This window comes from Cynocephalus volans, chromosome 7 (genome assembly GCF_027409185.1).
Source record: "Cynocephalus volans isolate mCynVol1 chromosome 7, mCynVol1.pri, whole genome shotgun sequence".
NCBI classification, from domain to species: Eukaryota; Metazoa; Chordata; class Mammalia; order Dermoptera; family Cynocephalidae; genus Cynocephalus; species Cynocephalus volans.
The window spans coordinates 149,426,572-149,449,227 of NC_084466.1; the positions used below are offsets into that span (position 1 = coordinate 149,426,572).

The 22,656-nt window shown below is 36.2% G+C and overlaps 1 protein-coding gene across 2 annotated transcripts in view; it reads right to left on the bottom strand.

The window, feature by feature from the left end:
- MCMBP (minichromosome maintenance complex binding protein) overlaps positions 1-22,656 on the bottom strand; it is a 44,865-nt gene that overhangs the window by 11,702 nt on the left and 10,507 nt on the right. Inside the window, exons 2-10 of one of the 2 annotated variants that reach the window (XM_063103072.1) lie at positions 16,142-16,227; positions 15,264-15,404; positions 15,096-15,137; positions 11,941-12,042; positions 8,373-8,517; positions 7,403-7,554; positions 5,688-5,788; positions 1,801-1,973; positions 1,300-1,423 (exon numbers count right to left, since the gene is read on the bottom strand). In XM_063103072.1, the coding sequence (XP_062959142.1) occupies positions 1,300-1,423; positions 1,801-1,973; positions 5,688-5,788; positions 7,403-7,554; positions 8,373-8,517; positions 11,941-12,042; positions 15,096-15,137; positions 15,264-15,404; positions 16,142-16,227 (1,066 nt within the window). Of the gene's footprint in view, positions 1-1,299; positions 1,424-1,794; positions 1,974-5,687; positions 5,789-7,402; positions 7,555-8,372; positions 8,518-11,940; positions 12,043-15,095; positions 15,138-15,263; positions 15,405-16,141; positions 16,228-22,656 lie in introns of both variants that reach the window. The other variant, XM_063103071.1, reaches the window with a different exon arrangement.

The following is a 22,656-nucleotide window of genomic DNA, read 5'->3' on the forward strand; positions in this document are numbered from 1 at the left end:
ATACTGAAGCAATTTCCTGATTTCCATCAAAAAGAAAATAAAGAAAAATTAGCTTAATATTGTCATTAAAAATAAAGCAGGGCTGGCTGATTAGCTGTTAGGTAGAGCATGGTGTTATAACACCAAGGTCAAGGATTTGGATCCCCATACCAGCCAGTCACCAACTCAAAAACAAAAACCCAGAACACTCTGACCAGTTACGTTATTTCTCAGAACAACAGCAATAAAATTAACAGCCAGTAATTAGTACTTTTATATAAATGCTGATCATGTGCCAGCGACTATTTCTGAGTACTTAAATGCTTTCTTATTTAATCCCCGAACATCTGAGGTAGGTAGTATTATCTTCCCTTTACAGCTGAGAAATCCGAGGTGCAGAGATTTTAAGTAACATGTTCCTCTAGCCAGCAAGTGATAGAGCTAGGATTTGAACCCACGTAGTTTGGTTCCAGAGTCTGTGTTCTCAACTATTATGTACTACTGTCTCAGATCCCATCCAAGGAAAGATAAGATTCGCAATACAAAGAAGTTCACTGCAGTGTTTTTTATGGTAGAGAAAAACTAGGAAAATCTAACATTTAGGGAAGTGGTTACAATTTGGTACAACAGTTATAATGAAATGCTGTGCAGCCATTAAAAAGGTCATGAAGAATTATGATGGGAAAATGTTTAATATATATTAAATGCTACAAGCAAGATATGGATCTGTGCTTAGAGTATAACTGAGATCTATGTAGGTATGTACAAATACGCAAACAGAAAAAGATAAACATGTACAAAAATATTAACTGACATTATCTCTAAGTGGTAAGATTACAGATGATTTCTATTTTCTTCTTTACATTCTTGGAACTTGTTGAAGGAGCACATTACTTTTGAAATCAGAAAACAGAAAAATAAGGTGAAGTCAAAGGGGGTGCTAAATGTCGACGTACAAGTTAAATGTACACATGATGTACCTCGTTGTGAGAAGCAGAGCCTTGGAAATGTATAAACAGAGAGTTTGGAATGCAAAAAGGATAAAATAGCTCATTTTACTCATTAGCCAGGTTCTTTATCTGATTTTGGCTCTAAAATTTAAGGGGACAATCAAAATACTATATGTGTAACTGTGAGAAAAGGTGAAAAACTAAATCTGTTTATGATTTGGTGTAATAGTTGTTACACTGAACAAATAAAAGTCACTTGATGATGAAGCCTAATGAATTAAAATACACAAATGGCATCAGACATTTTCCTGATCTTTTCCAGTTTCGACACACCAGACTCCCTTCATTCCCCTGGGGACACAGCACTTACACTGTAGAGATGAGATGTAATATAAGGTACTCAGCAGCCAAACTGTCTCCCAAAAGGGCATGAGTGAGGAATCCAAGCAGTTCTGCTCTGACTGGAGACAATTCGGACATGAAACTTGAAACGACTGGAGGAGGAAGGAAGACCAGATTCAGAAGACACACATCAGTTCCTCTCGAGCGTCTTAGGGTAAAAGACAACTACGTGAACAAGGCACTTCAATTCAGTTGATGACTAGGAGATACTTAAAATATTAGTCAGTAAGTCATGCCAATCTTGACAGCTTGTGTATTTTTTTTTTTGTTTGTTTGTTTTTGCGACATTTCAATGAAGAGAATTAACATTAAGAGGGAAAGGGGCCAAAGAAACAGAGATTACTGGAAAAATTTATTCTGGTGAATGAAGACCTGACTCTCAATTCTTCTATGACCACACGTTCCAGGCAGCTCCAGAAAAACACTGAGATAAGTCTGTGGTCCGCTAGGTTTTAACACTTACACTTACAGGTTTTGCTCTCCTCTTTGTTAAGGCAAGCAGGCAATAATGGATTGATGTGCTGCAACTTCTGGGCTAAAATCACATGGATCCGCGGCACAAGAGAAGCAGGAGGGCTGTGCACTTTCTGCTCTTCTGCTGTGTCTGTGCATTCCATTGGATCCAGCAGGGCAGAGGCATCCCTGTGGAGAGATGATAAAGCTTCAATTTAGAGAGACATCAACTGTACAGATGTAAAAATAATATGCATCTCTGAAGAAAAAATTAGAATTCCAGCCAAGAACATTTCCACCAATACATCTCCTCAAAGAACAGAAACTCATTCTAAAATGTTATTCCTCATTCTAAAATGTTATTATGATATAACGTATTTATTCCATTATTCAAGAACAATTTATTTTACTCAGTATACTATCACCGCAATAAACGGGATATAGAATGTCACTCATCAGGTTATTTCAAAACACAGATATTCTATCAGCTGAGACATCAAATACTTCATAGCACATATCAAAAACTGGGAGCTTTTTCTCAAAGTCACCTGATATCTATTTTTCAGTATGTGAAGAATCCATGCATCTCTATCTTGCTAATTTTCTTGGATTTTATTCTTACACGATACCTCCATTTAATAGTGAGGAGGTAAGCAATGAAAACAAAGTGTGAATTTCTCAGATTTGCTAAATTAGATGAAAGATTTATTGTGAGATGATTAAAACAAATGACTAAGATTTTTTAGGTCTTCATACTTTACAGATTCTACAGACTCTAGAGAAATAAATTCATACTACTATCTCTTAATATGAGAATAATGACAACCTTTTATATATAGTGTGTACCACGAGATGGACAATGTTCAATGCTTTGCACACACAAATTCATTAAAACCACAGAACTACCCTTATTTACAGTGAAAAAACCAAACCAAAGGTGACACAGCTAGAAAGGGCCAAATCAGGATTCCAACCCAGGCCGCCTGTTTCAATTTCTGCTCTTTAACTTCTAAACTAAACTGCCTCAGTAATGAAATAACTAAAGTAGGAAAGTAATCATAACCAGAAATAGACAAGATGAGGAATTTCATGTACTATTAAGGGACTGTTGTTTAAGTTTATTTAAAGTTGTTTAAAATTTTTGTTTTACACCTTTTTTTTTTTTTTTTTTTAGTGTAGAAAATGTAAGTTCTTCCTATGCAGAAACCAAGATGAATATCCAATATTCAAAAAAGGACTCTAGGGCCGAGCCCGTGGCGCACTCGGGAGAGTGCGGCGCTGGGAGCGCGGCGATGCTCCCGCCACGGGTTCGGATCCTATATAGAAATGGCCGGTGCACTCACTGGCTGAGTGCTGGTCACGAAAAAGACAAAAACAAACAAACAAACAAACAAACAAAACCAAACCAAAAAAGGACTCTACGGTAGAGGGGAGAATATCTGTCCTTTCTTTTGGCAATATCAAAACAAAACAAAACAAAAAGAAAGAGGAAAATCTGGATTTCCAAGACATATAGTATTGTTAAGTGAAAAAAAAGTCTAAAAGAGTACATATACTATGTCACCTTTTATAGAAGAAAGGAGGAGGAATAAACTATACACATATTTAATCATTCTTGCAAAAAAGAAATCCAGGAAAGATAAGCAGAAACTGAGATTGGTTCCCTAGGGAAGCTGGGTGGGAACAGGAGAGCAGGGAAAGCACTTCTGAGTATCTTTCCATATAGTTTTGATTTGCAACAATGTTAAATATTTCCTATATTTTAAAAAAAAATCGAAACAATAGAGATAGAGAAGAAACTCTGAAGTGAAACTCAAGCAGACACAAATGAACGTATGTGAAATGAACACTGAAATCACACCGAAGGGGGAGAAGTGTTACCTGAGTGACTCTGGAAAGCAGTGCTCTGACTATGTAGCCTCATTCTAAAATAAAAACGATCTGGAAACTCCAGTTTCTAGGTTTGTGTTTTGTAGTGGTGTGGGTTACCATTCTGAAATTCCCTTCTGTGTATGGCAGAATTGAGCAAATGATATACTGAGGATAAGAGGAGTCAAGTTTCTTTCTGTTAGAAAAGGGAGCTACAAATACAGAAAGGAGGACAAGTAGAGTAACACCGTGGTGCTAAACTGGAATTAGAAATATAGTATGAACTCACGGTTTTTAAAAGACTTAGAAATATATGAAGACGCATGTATATGTGAGTGCATATGTGTGTGTATGTAAATGTGGATACATATATACGTACATAAATGTGTGTATGTATTCTAGCTCTGTTCGCTAAAAGGGCTTAGAAGCAAAGCTAACCCGATGCCAATGAGCACACCTAGCACTCAGATCTTGATTTTTAAATATAATTCCTCTCTAAAAGAAACTGGTGCTCTTTGAAAAAATAGCTGATATTTGGGCTGGAGCATGGAAAATAACAAGATGAGGTCTAAACAGCTTAATATGCCAGAAAATACTTGTAAATTTTAAAAAATGATGAGGTCACCTCAGAAAAAGGACCCAGAGCCTGCTTAAAGTGGCTCCCACTAGCCAAATCTGGAAAAATTTGACTCTCAAAATAAATGGTACTAACTTTGAATAAAGTAAGAATCCATCAGTCCATAGTGATACAAATAAATAAATTACTTAAATAAATGAGAGAAGAAAAATCTCCATTTATTGGTAGAATGCCAATAAATAAATGTAAAACGGGAGAAAGGTCGGGTATTAATTGGGTGGGAGACATGGGGAATAATCACAATTTGTGGTAGTGGGCATGTTGATAGTATTGATCTGGCCATCACCTCTGGCACAAGTGGTGAAAGTCAGCTTTGTACTCCATGAATATGCATAATCAATCAATCAATCAATCAATAAATGTAGAAGTAACAACTTAGAGACTCACCATCATAGTAATAATTGATTCAAGGAAGAATCATCAATGGATGCTAAAGTCAGTTAGTAAAAGTTTAATGAGAAACTGGATATTTACATAGTTTCTAAGTATCTTCCTCCAAATTACTTAATTACAAAGTGAAAAACAGTAACTTTATAGGAGAGACACCTGGTAGACACCACCTAAACTAGGTGATCAAAACTGACATTACCAGTAATGGGACAAACTGATATCATGTGCTTCCTGCTGTAATGCCCTGAGAAGGATACATCCACCACTTGCGTGGTACTCCTGCACAAAATTCCTATCTTGAATCTAATCATGAGGAAAACCAGATACACACAACCTGAAAGACATTCTACAAAATAACTGGCTTGTACTCGTCAAAAGTGTTAAGGCAGTCTGCTCTCTGCAATGTGAGAGGACGGCCATAAGCCAGGAAGTGGCCCTCACTAGACACCAGATCTGCCAGTGCTTTGATTTTGGACTTTGCAACCTCCAGAACCATGGAATGTAAATTTCTGTTGTTTAAGCCAAAAAAAAATAAAGTGTCCAGGCCATGAAAAACAAAAGAAGGCAGAGGACTATTCCACATTAATGCGATGAGTGAAGCTATGGCTCCTGGACTGGGGGTGGGGGTCCGGGCAAGTGCAAGGAAGGAAGAACACGATTGAGACCATTAGTGAGATAAAGTACAGACTGTGAATGAGTATATCATGTATTTGTGGTGAATTCCCTAGTTTTACCTGTACTCTGATTATATATGAGAAAGTCCTTGTTCTTAGAAAATAATGACTCAAGTACTTAGGGGTAAAAGGGTTTGATGTCTGCCACGTACTCTCAAGTATTTCAGGAAAATGTGTGCATAAACAGAGAACACAAATGACAAAGCACATGGGGCATAAGTGTTGACAACTGGTAAATCTGGGTAAAGGAGAAAAGGGAGTTCTCTGTAACTATATTGCAACTTTTCTGAAAGTTTAATATTATATCAAAATAAAAAGAGCAAACAGACTCACCTTTCATCAGTATTTAGTATACTTAGCACAGGATCCACAGATAGTATGCCATATAACTCAAGAACATCATTTACTTTGAAACAATCCCAATCTTCATAGACCTAATAAGAGACCACATGAAGTCACGTTGTTAGGACTAAATGACACAAAAAAGCCTAAGATATTAGTCTTGAAGTTAGAGTTATAATAATATCTTAGAATTTTAGATCAGGAAATAGACCTTAAAAAAACTCCTTTATTTCATAAATTGACACCAAGAGGTAAGGTACTTGCCTAAAGTCATTCTGCTAGTTCGCAAGTAAGTTAAAAACAACTGACCCCCAGATCAATGTCTGTTTTCAATATACCTCACTACTTCAAAGAAAAGGCTTTTCCCAAAGGTTGATAGTCAATTAAAACTAGAAACATACATTATCTCAAAACCAGTGGAATGAGGGGGGGGAAAAAAACCTATTAACCACACCAAGAACAGGAAATAAAAAACCAGGATGATTAACTTTGGGCTTACTCATGAACTATGCAACATTAGGAGGATTAACACAAAAGTGAGAATGGCCATGAGCTTTTTCACAATTAAAAAAAACCAAAATCTCAAAATTGTCTGTCATGACAGACTTTAGTAACTGTCAACGCCTCTTTCTGGTGAGACCTGATAGAAGCATGGCAGGGAAAGAAGCTGTAATTTGGCCCCTGTGCTATATATTGAGAATGCCATTTAAGTTAAAACCACGAAGAAGAAGAATGGAAATTCTCAATGAACATTTTTTAACCTTATCTCATTTGTTCACCTATCAGGGTCAAAAAAACCACAATAAGATAGGAGAACAAACTTCTCATGGGATTTTTCCTCCTAATCTATTTTGTTTTAAATACAAGTGAGAAATGGGTTTTGAAAAAAGAAAGGAGAATGGCAAAAATGAAGTAGATATTATATTATGAAGTTAAAAATGATATAGGAAGGAAGTAGACATAAATTAAAAAGTCGTTTCAATTCTGTGTTTGAAATATTCTTCGATCCTTTAAGAATGCTGTTGCAGCCAGAATAAGGAGCTCCCAAAGATGTCCACAACCTAATTCCTGGAATCTGTGAAAATGTTACTTTACATGCAAAAGGGACTTGCAAAGGATGCCAGTTCACTTGGTTAGTGGCTGGTGCTGGTAACACCACAGTCAAGGGTTTGGATCCCCTTAACAGTCAGCCACCAAAAGGGACTTGCAGATATGATTAAATTGAGGGCCTTGAGATGGGAGATTATCCTGGACCATCTGGGTGGGCCCAGCATAATCACACAGGTCGTTAAAATTGGGGAACCTTTCCTGGCTATGCTCAGATGAAAGGCTATGAAAAAATGGTCAGATGGATGCAATATTGTTGGCTATGAAGACAGAGGAAGGGGCCACAAGCCAAGGAATGCAGCTGCCTCTAGAAGTTGGGGAAAGCAAAACTAAAAAACAAAACAACAAAACAGATTCTCCCCTAGAACCTCCAGGAAGAAATGCAGCCTTGCTGACACCTTGATTTTACTCCAGTGAGACCCATGTTGGACTTGTGACTTAAAGCCTATAAGAAAATAAATTTTTGTTGCTTTAGGCCAGTAACGTTGCAGTAGTTTGTTATAGCAGCAAAAGAAAATGAATACAAATGTTAAGAGTTTTCCATTTTAATTTCTGAGACACATACATGTCAATGTTAGGTCTACAAAAGATTTTATTACCTTCACAAGGCATGCAGGGCCCTTCTCTCCCGGCAGTGGAAAATTCAGATCAAAAGGAGAAGAGAGGTTAAGGGAGTTCAGTTGTTGCCCAGCAGATGCTTCAGTTTCTAAACGTTTTGGCTCTCCACACCACTGAAGACCACCAATACTCCCTAAATTCAAAGGATAGCATTGCACTTAGTGATTTCTAAAGCCTCCTGAAGAAAAAGAACATTTGGAAAGTGCCTTTCAAGTTTGATATAAATATGCCTTAGTATTAAGGAAATTCAGTAATATGAATTTATAAAGTAGAATAATGAATAGTTAAGCAAAATTCATTGGTAAATCTTCGTTCACAACTGATTGTTAAATTTGCCTTCTCAACCCAATCTTGCAGGTAGTAATTGACCAGACTGATTTGTTTTACCTCCTCTTCCTTTAACTTTCCCTCTGATTAAAGGTGCTAAAGGTAAATGACTAGCACATAAAAGGAGAAATAAACTTATCTACCTGCGATAATGAAAAAATTCACTGCTCATAAAAGGTGTGATTGAAATCAATAATGGTATATCGAGATTCTGAAATTCTCTCTTGCTATTAGAAAATTTCAGCTTTTTCAAAACTAGTTGTATTTTAAGCATGTTTTAACAAATAAACCACTACAAATTCATCTAGTATACCATGACTGCATGTTTTTCCTTCGATATTTTTAGTCCTACAAAACTAAAGTACTATTATTACAAAAAGAAAATGAGAAAGGATGTTTTCTGATATATTGTAAGTAATTCTCAAGGTAAAGTACTATGTTTTCATATTACTTAAGAATTGAGATTAAAAAACTCTTAAAATTATCTATAGTTCTGATAAACTTGAAAGTAAGGTTGCCACATCGTCAGCTCCTAAATCTAGAGCTACATTGTACAATGAATTCTGAAAACACATCTACTGCAAAAGAGCAGAGGTCTACAGGAAGCCTGTTGGCACATGCTACCTGCTTGTCTGGCACCAGCATGTTGGTCTTTCTGTTTATTGGGCTGTAGGTCCATGTCTTCATCATCTTCATAACTCCTCTTGTGACGACTGGGAGTGTAGGATGTTGAGGGGCTGACTCGAGCTTGGTTTGCATTAACATAGGCGTTAAACGAAAGGTTAAGGAAAGACTAAACTGAGGAATATCCTAAATTATGTTAATTATATGACTAATAAAAGGTTACTAGTTTGGCAATTCAGTTAAAATGGAAATGTATTTTTAAAAGGAGCCTAGACTTCCAGTTGTGGTAATAAGAGTAACAGGTTTTCAACCTTATGCACCCACTCCTGCTGTGAACAGCTATACAGCTCGACAAAATATGTTGAAACAGCTGTTTTCAGTCACTGGACAACAGAGAGCATAAGTTATGATCCTTGAATAAACAGAAACACACCAGGTAAATGCTACATTCTCCTAGCTTTCTCTTACAGGCATTTTCCAAACTGTAACAAAGAGAAGTGAAGGACCTGTTCTTGCTGGGTGGAGAAAACAGAGCACGTAGTTTAGGGCTACTGAAGCAACTGGAATTTACAGGAAAACTGCTAAAGAGGAAGCAGGTGCAGATAGAAGAAGATTCAGAAATCTGTGCAGGTTCTGTTTGGATCTTTGGCCAAATACTGGGCTGTGGATGCGTAAGTCAAGATTCCTTGAGGTAAACAGCTACTGGTTAGCCAAGACTCTGGAAGTAGTACAGAACTAGAAGTGGACCTTATTCAACATCCCAGGCATTTAAGTAGGACCTAGAAACAGCAGACCTCATGAGTAAAGACTATGTTCTGTATAGCAAGGACTATTTTGCACCCACCTTAACAAATATCAAAAACAAGCCTCAACAAGATCAAGGTGACCCAGTAAATTACCTGTCAGAACAAAATGCAACATTCTTGAAAAGACAAGAAACTAAACTCTCTACAATGGTGTATATCAGCAGACAATAAATCTTTATTAGTTAAGTGAAGAAGGAAAATATGACCTAGAGTCACAATTAAAATCATCAACAAGGGCTGAGCCAGTGGCACACTCGGGAGAGTGCGGCGCTGGGAGCGCAGCGACGCTCCCGCCGTGGGTTCGGATCCTATATAGGAATGGCCGGTGCACTCACTGGCTGAGTACCGGTCACGAAAAAGACAAATAAATAAATAAATAAATAAATAAGAACTCTTCTGGGTGCAGCTGCCAACATTTGTCATGATGCCTAGAAAAATAAGAGATTAAAAAAAAAAAAAAAAAAAATCATCGACAAAAACAAACCCAGAGATGACTCAGACATTGGAATTAGTAGACAAGGACATTAAAAATCAATTAAAAAATTCACAATTTTAAAAGAAAAAATGGATGTCAGATGAGGAATATTAGTGGAGAAATCAAAACAATGAAAAAACCAAATGAAAAATCTACAGCTGAAAAATAAAATATCTGAAAAGAAAAAAAAAAAATTCACTAAATCTGCCTGACAGCAAATTTGGGGATGAGAGAAGAAAAATGTCAGTGAACCTGAACGCTGAAGTCAATAGTAATGATCCAAACTGAAGCAATGGGAGAAAAAAAGGTTTAAAAAAAACTAAAAAATAAAGAGAAATGAACAGAGCCTGGTCACCTGGAGGACAACAAGTAGTCTAACAATCATATGACTGAAGTTCGAGAAAACGATGAGACTTGGACAGAAAAAATATTTGAAGAAATAATGACTGAAAATTTCCCAAATTTTTGAAAAATATCAACCCACAGATCCAAAAAGTTGAACAAAATGTGACCAAGATAAACATATTAAAAAACTACATCTAGGGACATCACAGTCAAAGTGCTGAAAACCAAAGAGAAAGAATATTAGAAGCAGCCAGAGGAAAACAAAAAGGACATGTAACATATAGGGGCACAACAAATATGATGGCTAGTCTTTCATCAAAACCAGCGGAAGCACAACAGAAGACACTGGAGCAACATCACTGAAGGACTGGAGAGGGCAAGTGCTTGTCAATGAAGAATTCTACAGCCAGTGGAAATGTCCTTCAAAAATGAAGGTGAAATGATATTTTCAGTGGAACAGAAACTCAGAGAATTCATCACCAACTTAAAAAAAAAAGTTAACAGAAGTAATTCCAGATAAAAAACAAAGAACAAAGAAAACTGGAAATAGTAAATATGAATACAAATGTCAAAGATATATTTTTTTATCATTTCTTAATTTATGTAGAAGACAACTGACTATTTAAAAAAAATCATACATTGTAGGCTCTATAATCTAAGTACAACTGAAATATATGAAAACAACAGCACAAAAAATGGGAGAGGGATAGATAGAAGCATACTGTTGTAAGAGTCAAGGACCAAAAAAGAAATCACAAGAGAAATTAGAAAATATTTTGAACTGAATAATAGTAAAAACACAACAAACCCAAATTTGTGGCTACAACTAAAGGCAGTGATTACAGAGAAATGTATAGCTTTAATTGCTAATTTTAGAAAATAAGGAAAATTTAAAATCAATGATCTGAGTGTCCACCTTTAAAAACTAGAAAAACACAAATTACAACTAAACCAAAAAGGAAGGAAATGAGCAAAACCAATGAAATAGAAAATGGTCAAACAAAGAAAATTAAAGTAAAAAGTGGGTTCTTTCGCAAAGCCCTAGCAACACTGATTAAAATAAGACAAAGAAATAATAAATTAACATATTGGCAATGAAAGAGATCAATGTGAGATATCCCATAAACATTAAAAGGAAAATAAGAAAATACTATGGAAAGCTTTATGTCAATAAATTCAACAACTGGGATTAAATGACTTCAAAACATTCCTTAAAAAGTACAGTTTATCACAATGGACACAAAATATGTTATAAAATTGAATTAGTAATTAAAAATCTCACTAAGAAAATGTCAGGCCCCAAATTGGAAGCAACCTAAATGATTACCAAATTGGAGACTATATAAATAAATGACACTCAGCAATAAAAAGGAATGAATTACTGATACACACAGTACGGATGACTCTCAAATGCATTATGTTAAACAAAAGAAGTCAGACAGAAGAAACTGTATACTATATGATTCTGTTTATGTGACATTTAAGAACAGGTAATGCTAAGCTATGGTGAAAGAAGTCAGGAAAGTGGTTGCAGGGGAGGAAAGTGGTGACTAGAAAAAGGCCCCAGGAAGTTTTCTAGCATAAGCTCTTTACCTTGATTAGGGTATAAAATTATATGGGTATATGCATTTATCCAAATCACTGAAGTGAATATCCTTAAAATACATTCTGTATATGTGCATTTAAGTGTATGTGAACTATGCCTTAAAAATTACTAACGAATAAAATAAAGTAGGGGGCCGGCTGGACAGCTCAATTGGTTAGAGCATGGTGCTGATAACACCAAGGTCCAGAGTTTGATCCCTGTATTGGCCAGCTGCCAAAAAAATAAAATGAAATGACTGATGGATGAATGAATGAATGAGACGTTTCCACAATCTCTTCTCAAAAGAACCAACATGTTTTCTTCCCTTACACATAAGACGATTCAGGTAAAGGATATTTCTTTTACCCATGTAGATTCCCCAGGCACTGGAACACAATAGAAAGTCTGTCTTTCCAAAGTGGTAGTTCGTGGAGAGTTTAAATCAAGTTCTTGTTGAGGCTGTAATGTACACAAAAAATATTTTTAGAAATTTATTAAGAAAAAGAAATTTTAAAAAAATTAACAATCACATTTTCACATTACTTATAATACCACAGTAAATATTTTACATTAAAAATTTAATTAACAAGCAACTAATTCCAAACTATGATCTTAAAAAGAAAACTGACATAAAATCATTTCAAACTCAGTAATCAAAACACTACCTCCAGGGCTTGCTGGTTAGCTCAGTTGGTTAGAGGGCAGCCTTGTAACACCAAGGTCAAGGGTTTAGATCCCCATACCAGCAATCCGAAACAAAAAACAAAAAACAAACAAACAAACAAACACTACCTCCCTCAAATCCATAATTCACAGTACCCCAGGCTACAAAATTAAATCCTTTTTAATTCTTTCAAAGACAAGGCACATGGGTAATCCCACTGTCTCCTTCATAAAAAACCATCAGACTCAATCTATAAGATATGAATTTAATGAAATGTTCATTACTAGATAGCTCTGAGATGAGATTTAAAAGTCAGATATTACTTCCCTAAGAAAGGCATATTCTCTATTTCAAATATACTTAGGAAATCATAAGAGGAAGAAAGGATCTCAGAGATATTGAGTTTGAGCCTGAGATAATACATACAAGCTGGGTTTTTTGCTTGCTTCTTTCTTTACAGGTTCAAGGTTCCCTTTTCCTGAAATGGGGCTTTCATTTATGACTCTGCAGCAACATATGTACAAACTCTCTCTCAGCCTCTGACAGTGTCACAGATGGAGTCTCTCACCTATTTTACTGGTGTATTTCCAAATGCTGAGATTACTGAGCTAAAATGTGTACTAGAAAAAACTGTGTATTAGTATATTAGCCTAATGTGTTAGGGCTCCTTAAACAAGGAATACAGTAAGCATTTATCAAGTTGATCCATTAGACTTGGCACAATATTGATCTTATGAAAACACTCTCGAAGAGAGAAAACATTGACAGACCTGAAGTCCATCACGCATAAGATTAACCTAATCTTTCCAATGAATTAATTACTCTAAATAGTTGTGAGAAATTACATTTTTGTTTTAAAAATCTTTGTGATAACCTTCTAAATTAGGGATATTCTGTCCAGGTCTGCCCACTGAACTAGAATACTTTATTCCACCAGAAATCAACTTCTACTGTGAACTAATAGGCTGGTACTAGGGTCTATAAATCAATCTCTTGGTGGTGCTTGGGTAAGCAAGAGTTAAGACTCCCAGAATGTAAAAAGCCCTAGGTAACCTGATAAAACCAAGAGTCTGGATCTTCCAAGGAGAGCACTAGACCCAGAATGTGGGTAACTCCACTGAGGTCCCATCTTTCTACCATGTCCCTGCCTAAACACCTGCCTGGTCAATCTGCACCTGTGATACTTTTTTCCCCTGGTCAATCCCCACCTGTGACACTTTTTTTCTTTCCATCTGTTGGAAAATAGGGTCTGTGTTTCAATAGAAACACATTAAAAAGCAGAGCAAATTATGGGAGACATTTTTTTCCCTCTGTTACCTATTCATGGTATACATAAGAGAAAATACCCATCATCTTTTTGGTTACTATGCATTGGTCTTTTCTTGTTATAGCTTACTACAAAATATCAGATATCAAATGAGATGCACTATTATATTACAACTGTACAAATATTAAATGTGTGAGTGTAACCTGCTATACGAATTTATTGTATCAATTTACACAAATGACAAAATATACTTTTCATTGCAAATAGGATGGGTGAAAGGTCAGCATGAGATGTAAAAAAACTTGGAAGCTTCTAGCCTGAATAGAATATTTGAGGAAAAAATGCTCACCGCTTGTGACTGGCCAACTGCTCCCCCAAATTTCCCAGTGCCTCTCAAAAGGCCAAGACCATGGAATTAGACTGACCAATGTGCTGAGTGGAAGTGAGGGAGGTTCCTGCCACATGTGGGTCAGTTTCCCTGGAAAGCTGCCCACCTACAGTGGATCAGACCTAACTTTGGGTTATACTTTATGTTCAGCCCCTGAGATACCAGGGTTGTGTGTAACCACAGCACATGCCTTGCTGATCCTGCTATGGGAAACAGTTTTGGTTAACAAGTATATTTTGACATGCAGATACTGTTTTCTACTATTAAACTAGAAATTAATTTTAAATCTCCCCCAGCCATAGCACCAGGCATGTTGAACAAGTGTCAGAATGAAATTCAATTCTGCATGTTGCTCCCCTATTATCAGAAAAGCAATGCAAAACAAACAAAATACAGATATACTATGGTTCCTCTAAACTGCTTTTCTAGTAAGTTTCTACCTCAAGACTATCCCTTTGACAACTATCATTAGATATCCAATGTTCTGTCTTCTTGTCTCCCATTATTGACATGTAAGAGAGTTTCCACTACTTCTTTTGGTCAATAAAAGTTTAAGTTTATTAAAAATATTTTTTCCTCCAGAAAGAGGGCATGATTTAATTATATTTAATTAAGCAAATGCTAAGCCCTAAGTTAATCTTCCACTTTCATTTTAAAAGAATTGATCATAACTTGTAATTTTTTAAACCAAGTATATAGATATTGAGAATAGAAAGGAATTAATTTTGTCACTTATAATATTCTGCCTTCTGAGCTGGCTGGTTAGCTCATTTGGGAGAGTGTGGTGCTGGTAATACACCAAGGTCATGGGTTTGGATCCCCTTACTGGCCAGCCACCAAAAAAAAAAAAAAGATAATATAATATTCCGCCTTCTAAGAGATTTTTAGAAGATAAAAAAAAAAAAAAAATCACATCAGAAAAACTTTTTGGGCAGCTGGCCAGTAAGGAGATTTGAACTCTTGACCTTGGTACTATAATACTGCACTCTAACCAACCAAGCTAACTGGCCAGCCCATGAAAACTCTTAAATAAAGCCAAATAAGAAAGAATATGTCACATGATTTCTTAGAACTTATTTACACACAAGATAAATTTATTTAAATAAATTTAAGATCAGCCAAAGGAATAATAAATTCTCAGTTTAGTAAAATATTCTTATGAAAAATATTTTATATATCTTAAAGATACATACCCCACACTCTGCTATGTCTCTATATTTTCCAAAATGAAGAACCTATGACCCAAAACAAAGGATAACAGTATTATATCAATATATCAGGATCAAAGCTATCATAAACAACACAAGGATAAAATACCATAAATTACAAGCAGAAAGTTTCACAAAAAAAGCAATACATACACGTGCTTTTGTGTTTTGATTAACTGTTTCATAGACTCCCATGTAAAACTCAGGGTCAAACATATCCTGAATCATGCAACGGAATTTCACAAAACTGTTAGGTTTCAAATAATGAAGGGGAACTTCATTCAATGATGGTACCTTAAAGGAAAGCAAACAATCAAGTTAGTTAACAAATCACCTGTCTGTGAAACATAAAGCATATATACATAGATTATATATCCAGACTCAAATTGTCTCTCTCTCTCTCTCTCTCTCTCTCTCTCTCTCTCTCTCTCTCTCTCTCTCTCTCTCTCTCTCACACACACACACACACACACACACACACACACACACACACACACACACACACACACACACACACACACACACACACACACACAAAATCAAGCCCCATAAGGTAGCCAAATTATCTTAGTGGAAAAATAATCACCGGACAAAAGTATTCCTGAGTTCATACAAGTTTGTATGATAACATTTTATTTGTCCATAATCTAAAAGGATGCTTTTCCTGCAGAACACTTTTCAATTAGCAGAATGGCATTTACTTTGTTGAGCTCTTCTGTTAAACTAGTACACGCCAATTCCTTTAAAATGAAGGTAATAAAACAAAGGTAGTTGAAGCTTCTGCAAGTTCAGATTTTTTAGTCTTTGGAGTAACACAGTCAGTTACTGCCACCTAGAGGCACAATATACAAAGAAGCATTTAATTGCTTGAACTTAAGTTGCAAAAGAGACCAAAATCTCATTAATACAAATGTACTTAAAGCAAAAGTACACATTAATTTATATATTTTAAAATTACATGTGGGTTATACTTTCCTGAGAGAAACTGTTGTCTGCCCAACCCTCTCCCTCCAAAATAGCAATAAGCTTACCCATTTAGGAGCATTATTTTCCTTCAGCTTTTCCTTAAAATATTCAATTACTTTCTTCTCCCAGTCACGATTAACTCCATTTTGGGCTGAAAGAAAAAAATATACTTTTCAAAACTAAGGGTACAATATATTATTGCTTTGCCTCCCATGGATTTGTCACCCTTTTCCCTTGGGTGACGGAGCTGCCAAAGATTACTCAAAGCCCATCTCTTCTGAGCAGTGAGAAGCCCCAGAAAGGGGTTAATCTCCCATAACCCTCAAGATAGAGGCATTCCTTGCATTTGGGAAATTAACCACGAATTGGGGTTCTCTTCCTGCATTTATTCTTCAGACCAGGAAGTTAGAAGAAGAGAACACAGGTGGGATTTTTGCTAAGTACCGTTTAACAAGTTTAACAATAGAAGCTGGTAACATTCAATTAAGTTGATCCACTGACAAAAGCTTGATTTTAGCAAACATTCTCTTCTTACAGCAATTTCCCAGTATCTTTACATATCAATCAGTAACCTGTCTGTCTTTGAGCCAGCAACCTTGCTGTGTTAAGAATTTATCTTACAAGAGACTATATAGCCTGGGGAAAATTTCCTGTCCTTTGCAAGGTCAATATTTGAAACGGCAAGGCTTTGGAAAACCAGGCCCTGTGAAGTACATTTGCTTTATACATACTCTACAATATATAATAATAGACTATGTTCAGACGAGTCATACATTAGTTTAGCCAGTTAAAACTGAACTAAAATTTGCTATGATAGAATAAGTTTTAGGTGGAATGATGAGTTTTATACTTCAGTATGTCTGAGGCACCCACCACACAAGAAACTCAAGAAGTTGACCTATTGGAAGCTAGGTATTGAGGAGGTGCTGACCTCCTGCAGGCTTTCTGGAGTGAACAGCCTAGCTGAGAATACCAACAGAATGAGATGTGGAGGCTGCCTAGACTGCGTAGCATATGAGCCACCATTTGTAAGGCACTCTGTTCTTTCAAAACATTTTTATGCAGATTTGAAAAATCCTTACAACTATCCTGAAATGAAGAGCAGAGGTTTTTTTTTTAAAACCTTTTATTTGGGAATACTTTCAAACTTTCAAAAAAGCTTATCCTTGCCACATTTGCTTTATCACTTGCTCTCTCTCTCACATATATGCTTTCTGACTCATTTAAAAGTTGCACCCATCATCTAATTTTACCTCTAAATATTTCAGAGTGTGTTTCCTACGGAGATCGTCTTATATAACCACGTTACGGTTATCAACCTCAGGAAATTAAAAACAGATACAATACTTTTTGTCTAATCTACTATCCATATTCCGATTTGTCATTTGACCCAATACTGTCCTTTATACACATTTTCCCCTTCAGTACAGGACCCAGCCCAGGATCATATACTGCATTTAGCTATCATGCCTCTTTAATTTGCTTTAATTTGGAACAGTTCCTCAATCTTTATCTTTTATGACATTGATATTTAAGAAGAATACAGGCTCTTAAAAAAAATAGAATACTTTTCATTTTGAATTTGTCTGATGTTTCCTTATGATTAGATTCCAGTTAAGTATGACCAGTCAGATCTCTACATAAGTGATGTTATGTCCTTTTAAAGTGTGATATCTAGAGAAACATGATGCCCATCTTCCTCTCATTGGTGATGTTTATTTTGACCACCCAAAGTGACAGACAATTTTTCCATTGTATCATTACTATTTCTCCCTTACAACTAATAAACAATCTGCAAGAGGCACTTATGGGAATTGGCCAAGAACAAAGAGTGAGTTATTGAAGAAATAGAGAGTTTGTGAACTAAAACCACCAAACCACACAGCTGGCCAATCCATCCACCATTTATATTAATCACACAGGTGCCTTGGAGATGTGGAGTAAAGAGATTTGGTTTATATTTATGGAGTTGATCTGTTAGAAATGCTCATAAATTCCTTCTAACACCATGCTTTATCACAGCTTCCAAACACTTTTAGTTAACTGGACAAAGGCCAGTTCTGAAAAGGAAGGGGGCAGGGGGGGCTTCCTCAGGTGATTCTGATGCACAATGAGGGTTAAATACATAAATAAATTGGTCCTCAAATTATGGTTCCCTGACCAGTATCATTAGCATCAGGTGAGTACTAGTTAGAAATGCAAATTATTCAGTCCACCCCAGACCTACTCAATCAGAAACTCTTGGGGTGGGGCCTAGTAATCTGTTTTAAAGAGCCCTCTAGGTGATTCCTTTTTTTTTTTTTTTTAAAGATGACCGGTAAGGGGATCTTAACCCTTGACTTGGTGTTGTCAACACCACACTCACCCAGTGAGCTAACTGGCCATCCCTATATGGGATCCGAACCCATGGCCTTAGTGTTATTAGCACCACACTCTCCCGAGTGAGCCATGGGCCAGCCCCCTCTAGGTGATTCTGATGCACACTGAAATTTAAGAATCACTGCTCTATTGGATGTGTGTCAATAAACCATCACTGAGTTGGAAAAAAAAGTGGGTATTTTTGCTTGCAGTCAGAATGGATATTTAATGAAAAGGCTTATACACAGCCATGACTACCACATCACCAAAACTACTCTGACTGCATTTGTGTAAGAAACATGAGCATATCGTGTAACAGATCATGAAGCCACATTAAGTAGTGACTGGGGAACAGTGAGTTACTACTAATTTGCATGTATATAAATATAATTTTCTTAAGTAAAGGCCAGCTCTACAAATGTCTAGTACTGCTAGACAACTAAAAGGATAATTAAAAAAAAAAAATCAAGGGTGCAACAATAACTGTCCATTATTTATTAAGTCTACTACACAGTGCCCAGCATTCTGGCAGGTGCTACAAGGATACTCAGAGCTGAAGGAACTTCGAGCTAAGATAAGCTACAGATAGAATAACAGCTAAAAGCAAAGAAAAACTAATGTGGATCAAAGAATCTCAGAGAGGGCTTCTGAGAGATATGGTATTTGAGCTAGGCCTTGAAAGAGGTATAGAACTGAAACATGCAGAGGTATAAAGGCATGGCATATTCTAGATGTAGAGCACTCTGAGGGAAGAAATCAACAACAAGTAAGGACACCACCAGAAAGTCAAGTACTGGGAGCAGTCAATGAAAAAAAGGTAGATGAAGCCACATAATCACAGGGAGTTTTCAAAGCCAGCCCACAAATCTGCTCTATTCACAATTAACCTTTATATCCCCAGGGTCTAGCAAGGACCTGGGACATGAGTTACTACAGACAAAGGAATTAATACTAACTAAGTACAATGTAGAGAAAATATGCTATTTTGCAAGACTAGCATCCATCCCGTCCTTTTTGTCACAGTACCCTCTTTTTGGGGGAGGAACCACTGCACCCTTACTTTCAGTCCAAGGGTACCTGTCCTAGGCCTCACAGTGGTTCTGATGATTGCTTAGGGGTGGACCAATTGAAGACAATTCTGGGAGTAAGGTCTAGTAACTGGGGTTGCAACATTGATAGGTTATAATCCTGAAGCTGCATGTGGCCACTGTGCCCAAGATCTGCCTGAAGACTAAGCCATGCCAGAGGAGAGCAGAGTAGAAAGGCCAATATAGACACAGTTTACGTACTTGGCTGTAAGTGAGCCTGACCCTAGCCCACCCATGACCCTCACCCACCTGAACCAATGTATTTGTCTTTTTTGGTTTAAGTAGGACCGAGCTGGGTCATTTGCAACCAAGAGTTCTGCTTAGCACACTTATATATAACTCATGTTCCACAAAGAGTGCCATGAATTCTCAGGCATCTGAATTTGTGCACCACTGTGCTCAATCCTGCTCTAGAGTCAGGGCAATTGAGAGACAATATGTCATACAGGCTTTTATAGTCTCACCCATAGTGTATGAGGGTTCCAGTGGTTTCACATCTCACCAAAACTTGGTCTTGTCAATCTTTTCAACCCTAGATATTGTGCTGAGTATGCTGTGGTATCTCACTGTGGTCTTAATACCCACTTCCCTAATGAGTACTGATGTTGTACACCTCTTCATGTGTTTATCGACCATTCCAATAAATCCACTTGTTACGTGCCTACGTAACAATTTTGCCCATTTTCAACAGCTGGGTTTGCTGTAGCATCATTGATTTGTACAAATTCTTTATATATTTTGGATGCAAGCCTTTTTTCAGATACATGTAGTACAAATATTTTCTCCTAATCTGTATCTTGCCTTTTGATATTCTTAATGGTGTCTTTTATGAGAATTTTTTCATTTTTATTAAGTCCAGTTTATCAAGTTTTTCTTTTATGGTGACTGAATCCAGGGTCATGAAGATATTATCCTATTTTTAAAAATTTTTCACAGTTAGGGCTATAATCCACATCAAATTAATGTTTTTATTTATAGTGCAACATACGGTCAAAGCTCACTTTTTCCAAACAGATATCCACTTGTTGCAGCATTATTTAATTAAAAGACTTTCTTTCTAGAATTGAAAACGTGCTTTGGCACTTTTGTCAAAAATCACCTCACTGTACTTTTATTTACATTAGTCGGTTTCTAGATTCTCTATTTGTCTATCTTTATGCCAGTAACATACTGTCTTAATCACTATAGCTTAATGATTTTTTTTTTTGATAATAAGTCTTAAAGTCAGGTAGTTACATTCTTCAACTCTGTTCTCCAAGTCTGTCTTGATTATTCTAGATCTACATTTCTACATAATTTTGAGGACCAACTTGTTGACTTCTACATAAAAAGTCTACTGGAATTTTAATTAAGTTGTGTTGAATCTATAGATTAATTTGAGAAACGACATCTTAACAACATCAAGTCTTCCAATCCATCAACTCTTCCATGGGAGAGAGCAATAAGGAAGCCTATGCATGGATTCTTCCAGACTCCACCTATACTATAGTGCTGTAATAAATCTCAGGAGGAGTACAATTACATAATGTCACATAAGTCTTCTCATGAATTGTCAAGTACAGGGGTGGTTGTTGGGCCCCAAACACATGCGTATATGAATAGTTCGTTTCTTTTTATTGCTGAATAGTATTCCACTGTACAGCTGAACCACAATTAGTTTATCCATTCACCTGAGGAAGGACATTTAAATTATCTCCTGGTTTTGATAACTATAAACAAAACAACTATAAACTCTGGTATATAGGTTTCTGTGTAAATATGAACTTTCACTTCTCTAGGGTAAATATCTAGGAATGGCACAGCTGGGTAGATGGTAAATGTATGATTAAGATTCTGCTTGTTTTCCAGAGGGGCTGCACCGTTTTGCATTCTCACCAGCAACATACAAGAGATCCAGTTGTTTGCACCCTGTGAGTACTTAGTCCTGTCACCACTGTATTTTCTTTTATATTTTGGATACAAGTCCTTTACCTGATATATGATTTTCTTTTTTTTTAAGAAACTTTTTTTTAATTATAAGAAAATCATTTTAACATTAAAGATATAGTTCACTGTCTCTATTTTAAATTTTAAACACAAAAACTCCATGTGGTCACACAAAACGACAGAATTGAACTAATTCATATTGCTTCATGTGTTACCATTTTATGAATTCCAAATCAGCTGTTCAAATATTGGAACATATAGTATCATAGGGGTAGAGATGCCTGCTGTCTACAGGAAGTTGGAATGAGGAATGCCTGTATCTGAATCAGCATGTGCCAGTGGCCTTTGTTTAACTGGAGTTCTCTAAATTAATTTCCCTGTAGAACACAATGTTTATTAAAAATGGGAACAATTAGATAGGAGGAATAAGTTCTGATGTTCATTGCACAGTAGGGTGACTACGGTTAACAATTAAGTTTCTTATTTTCCCCACATTTTAAAATTCAATAATAATTCCTTAATACAATCAACCATTAAACATGTTTAAATTTCTCCAATTCTCTCCTCCTCCATTTTTCTGTCTTAGAATTGATTTGTTTACATTAGGATCCAAACAAGTTCTGTGTGCTGCACTGGTTTCTACGTCAGCTGTCTCTTAAGTTTCTTTTAATATATAGGTTCCCTCTTTACCTAATTTTTTCCTCTTTACCCTATAAAGTGTCCCAAGATCTGATTTTCATGTATAGTCTCCCAGTCTATACCTTGTCTTTTCATTCTCCTAATAGTATTTTTTGCAAAGCAAAAGTTTTTAATTTTGATAAAGCCCAATTAATCAAATTTTTGTTTTATGCACTGTGCCTTTGGTGTCATGTCTTAGGAACTCATTGCCAAACTCCAGGTTACAAAAATCTTTCTGTTTTCTTCTAAAAGTTTTATAATTGTAGGTTTTATGCTTTGATCTACGACTGAAGTTACTTTTTGTGTACAGTATGAGGTTTAGTTTCAGATTCACATTTTTGCATATAAATGTCTTGTTCCAACATCTTTGTTGAAAAGAACATCTTTTCCACTGAATTACCTTTTGTACCTTTGTCAAAAAACAATTAGGATGATAGGGGTGAACCTGGGAAACATTATGATAAGTGAGACAAGCAAGACACAAAAGGACAAATATCCAAATATCCTAAGATTCCACTTAAATGAGGTAA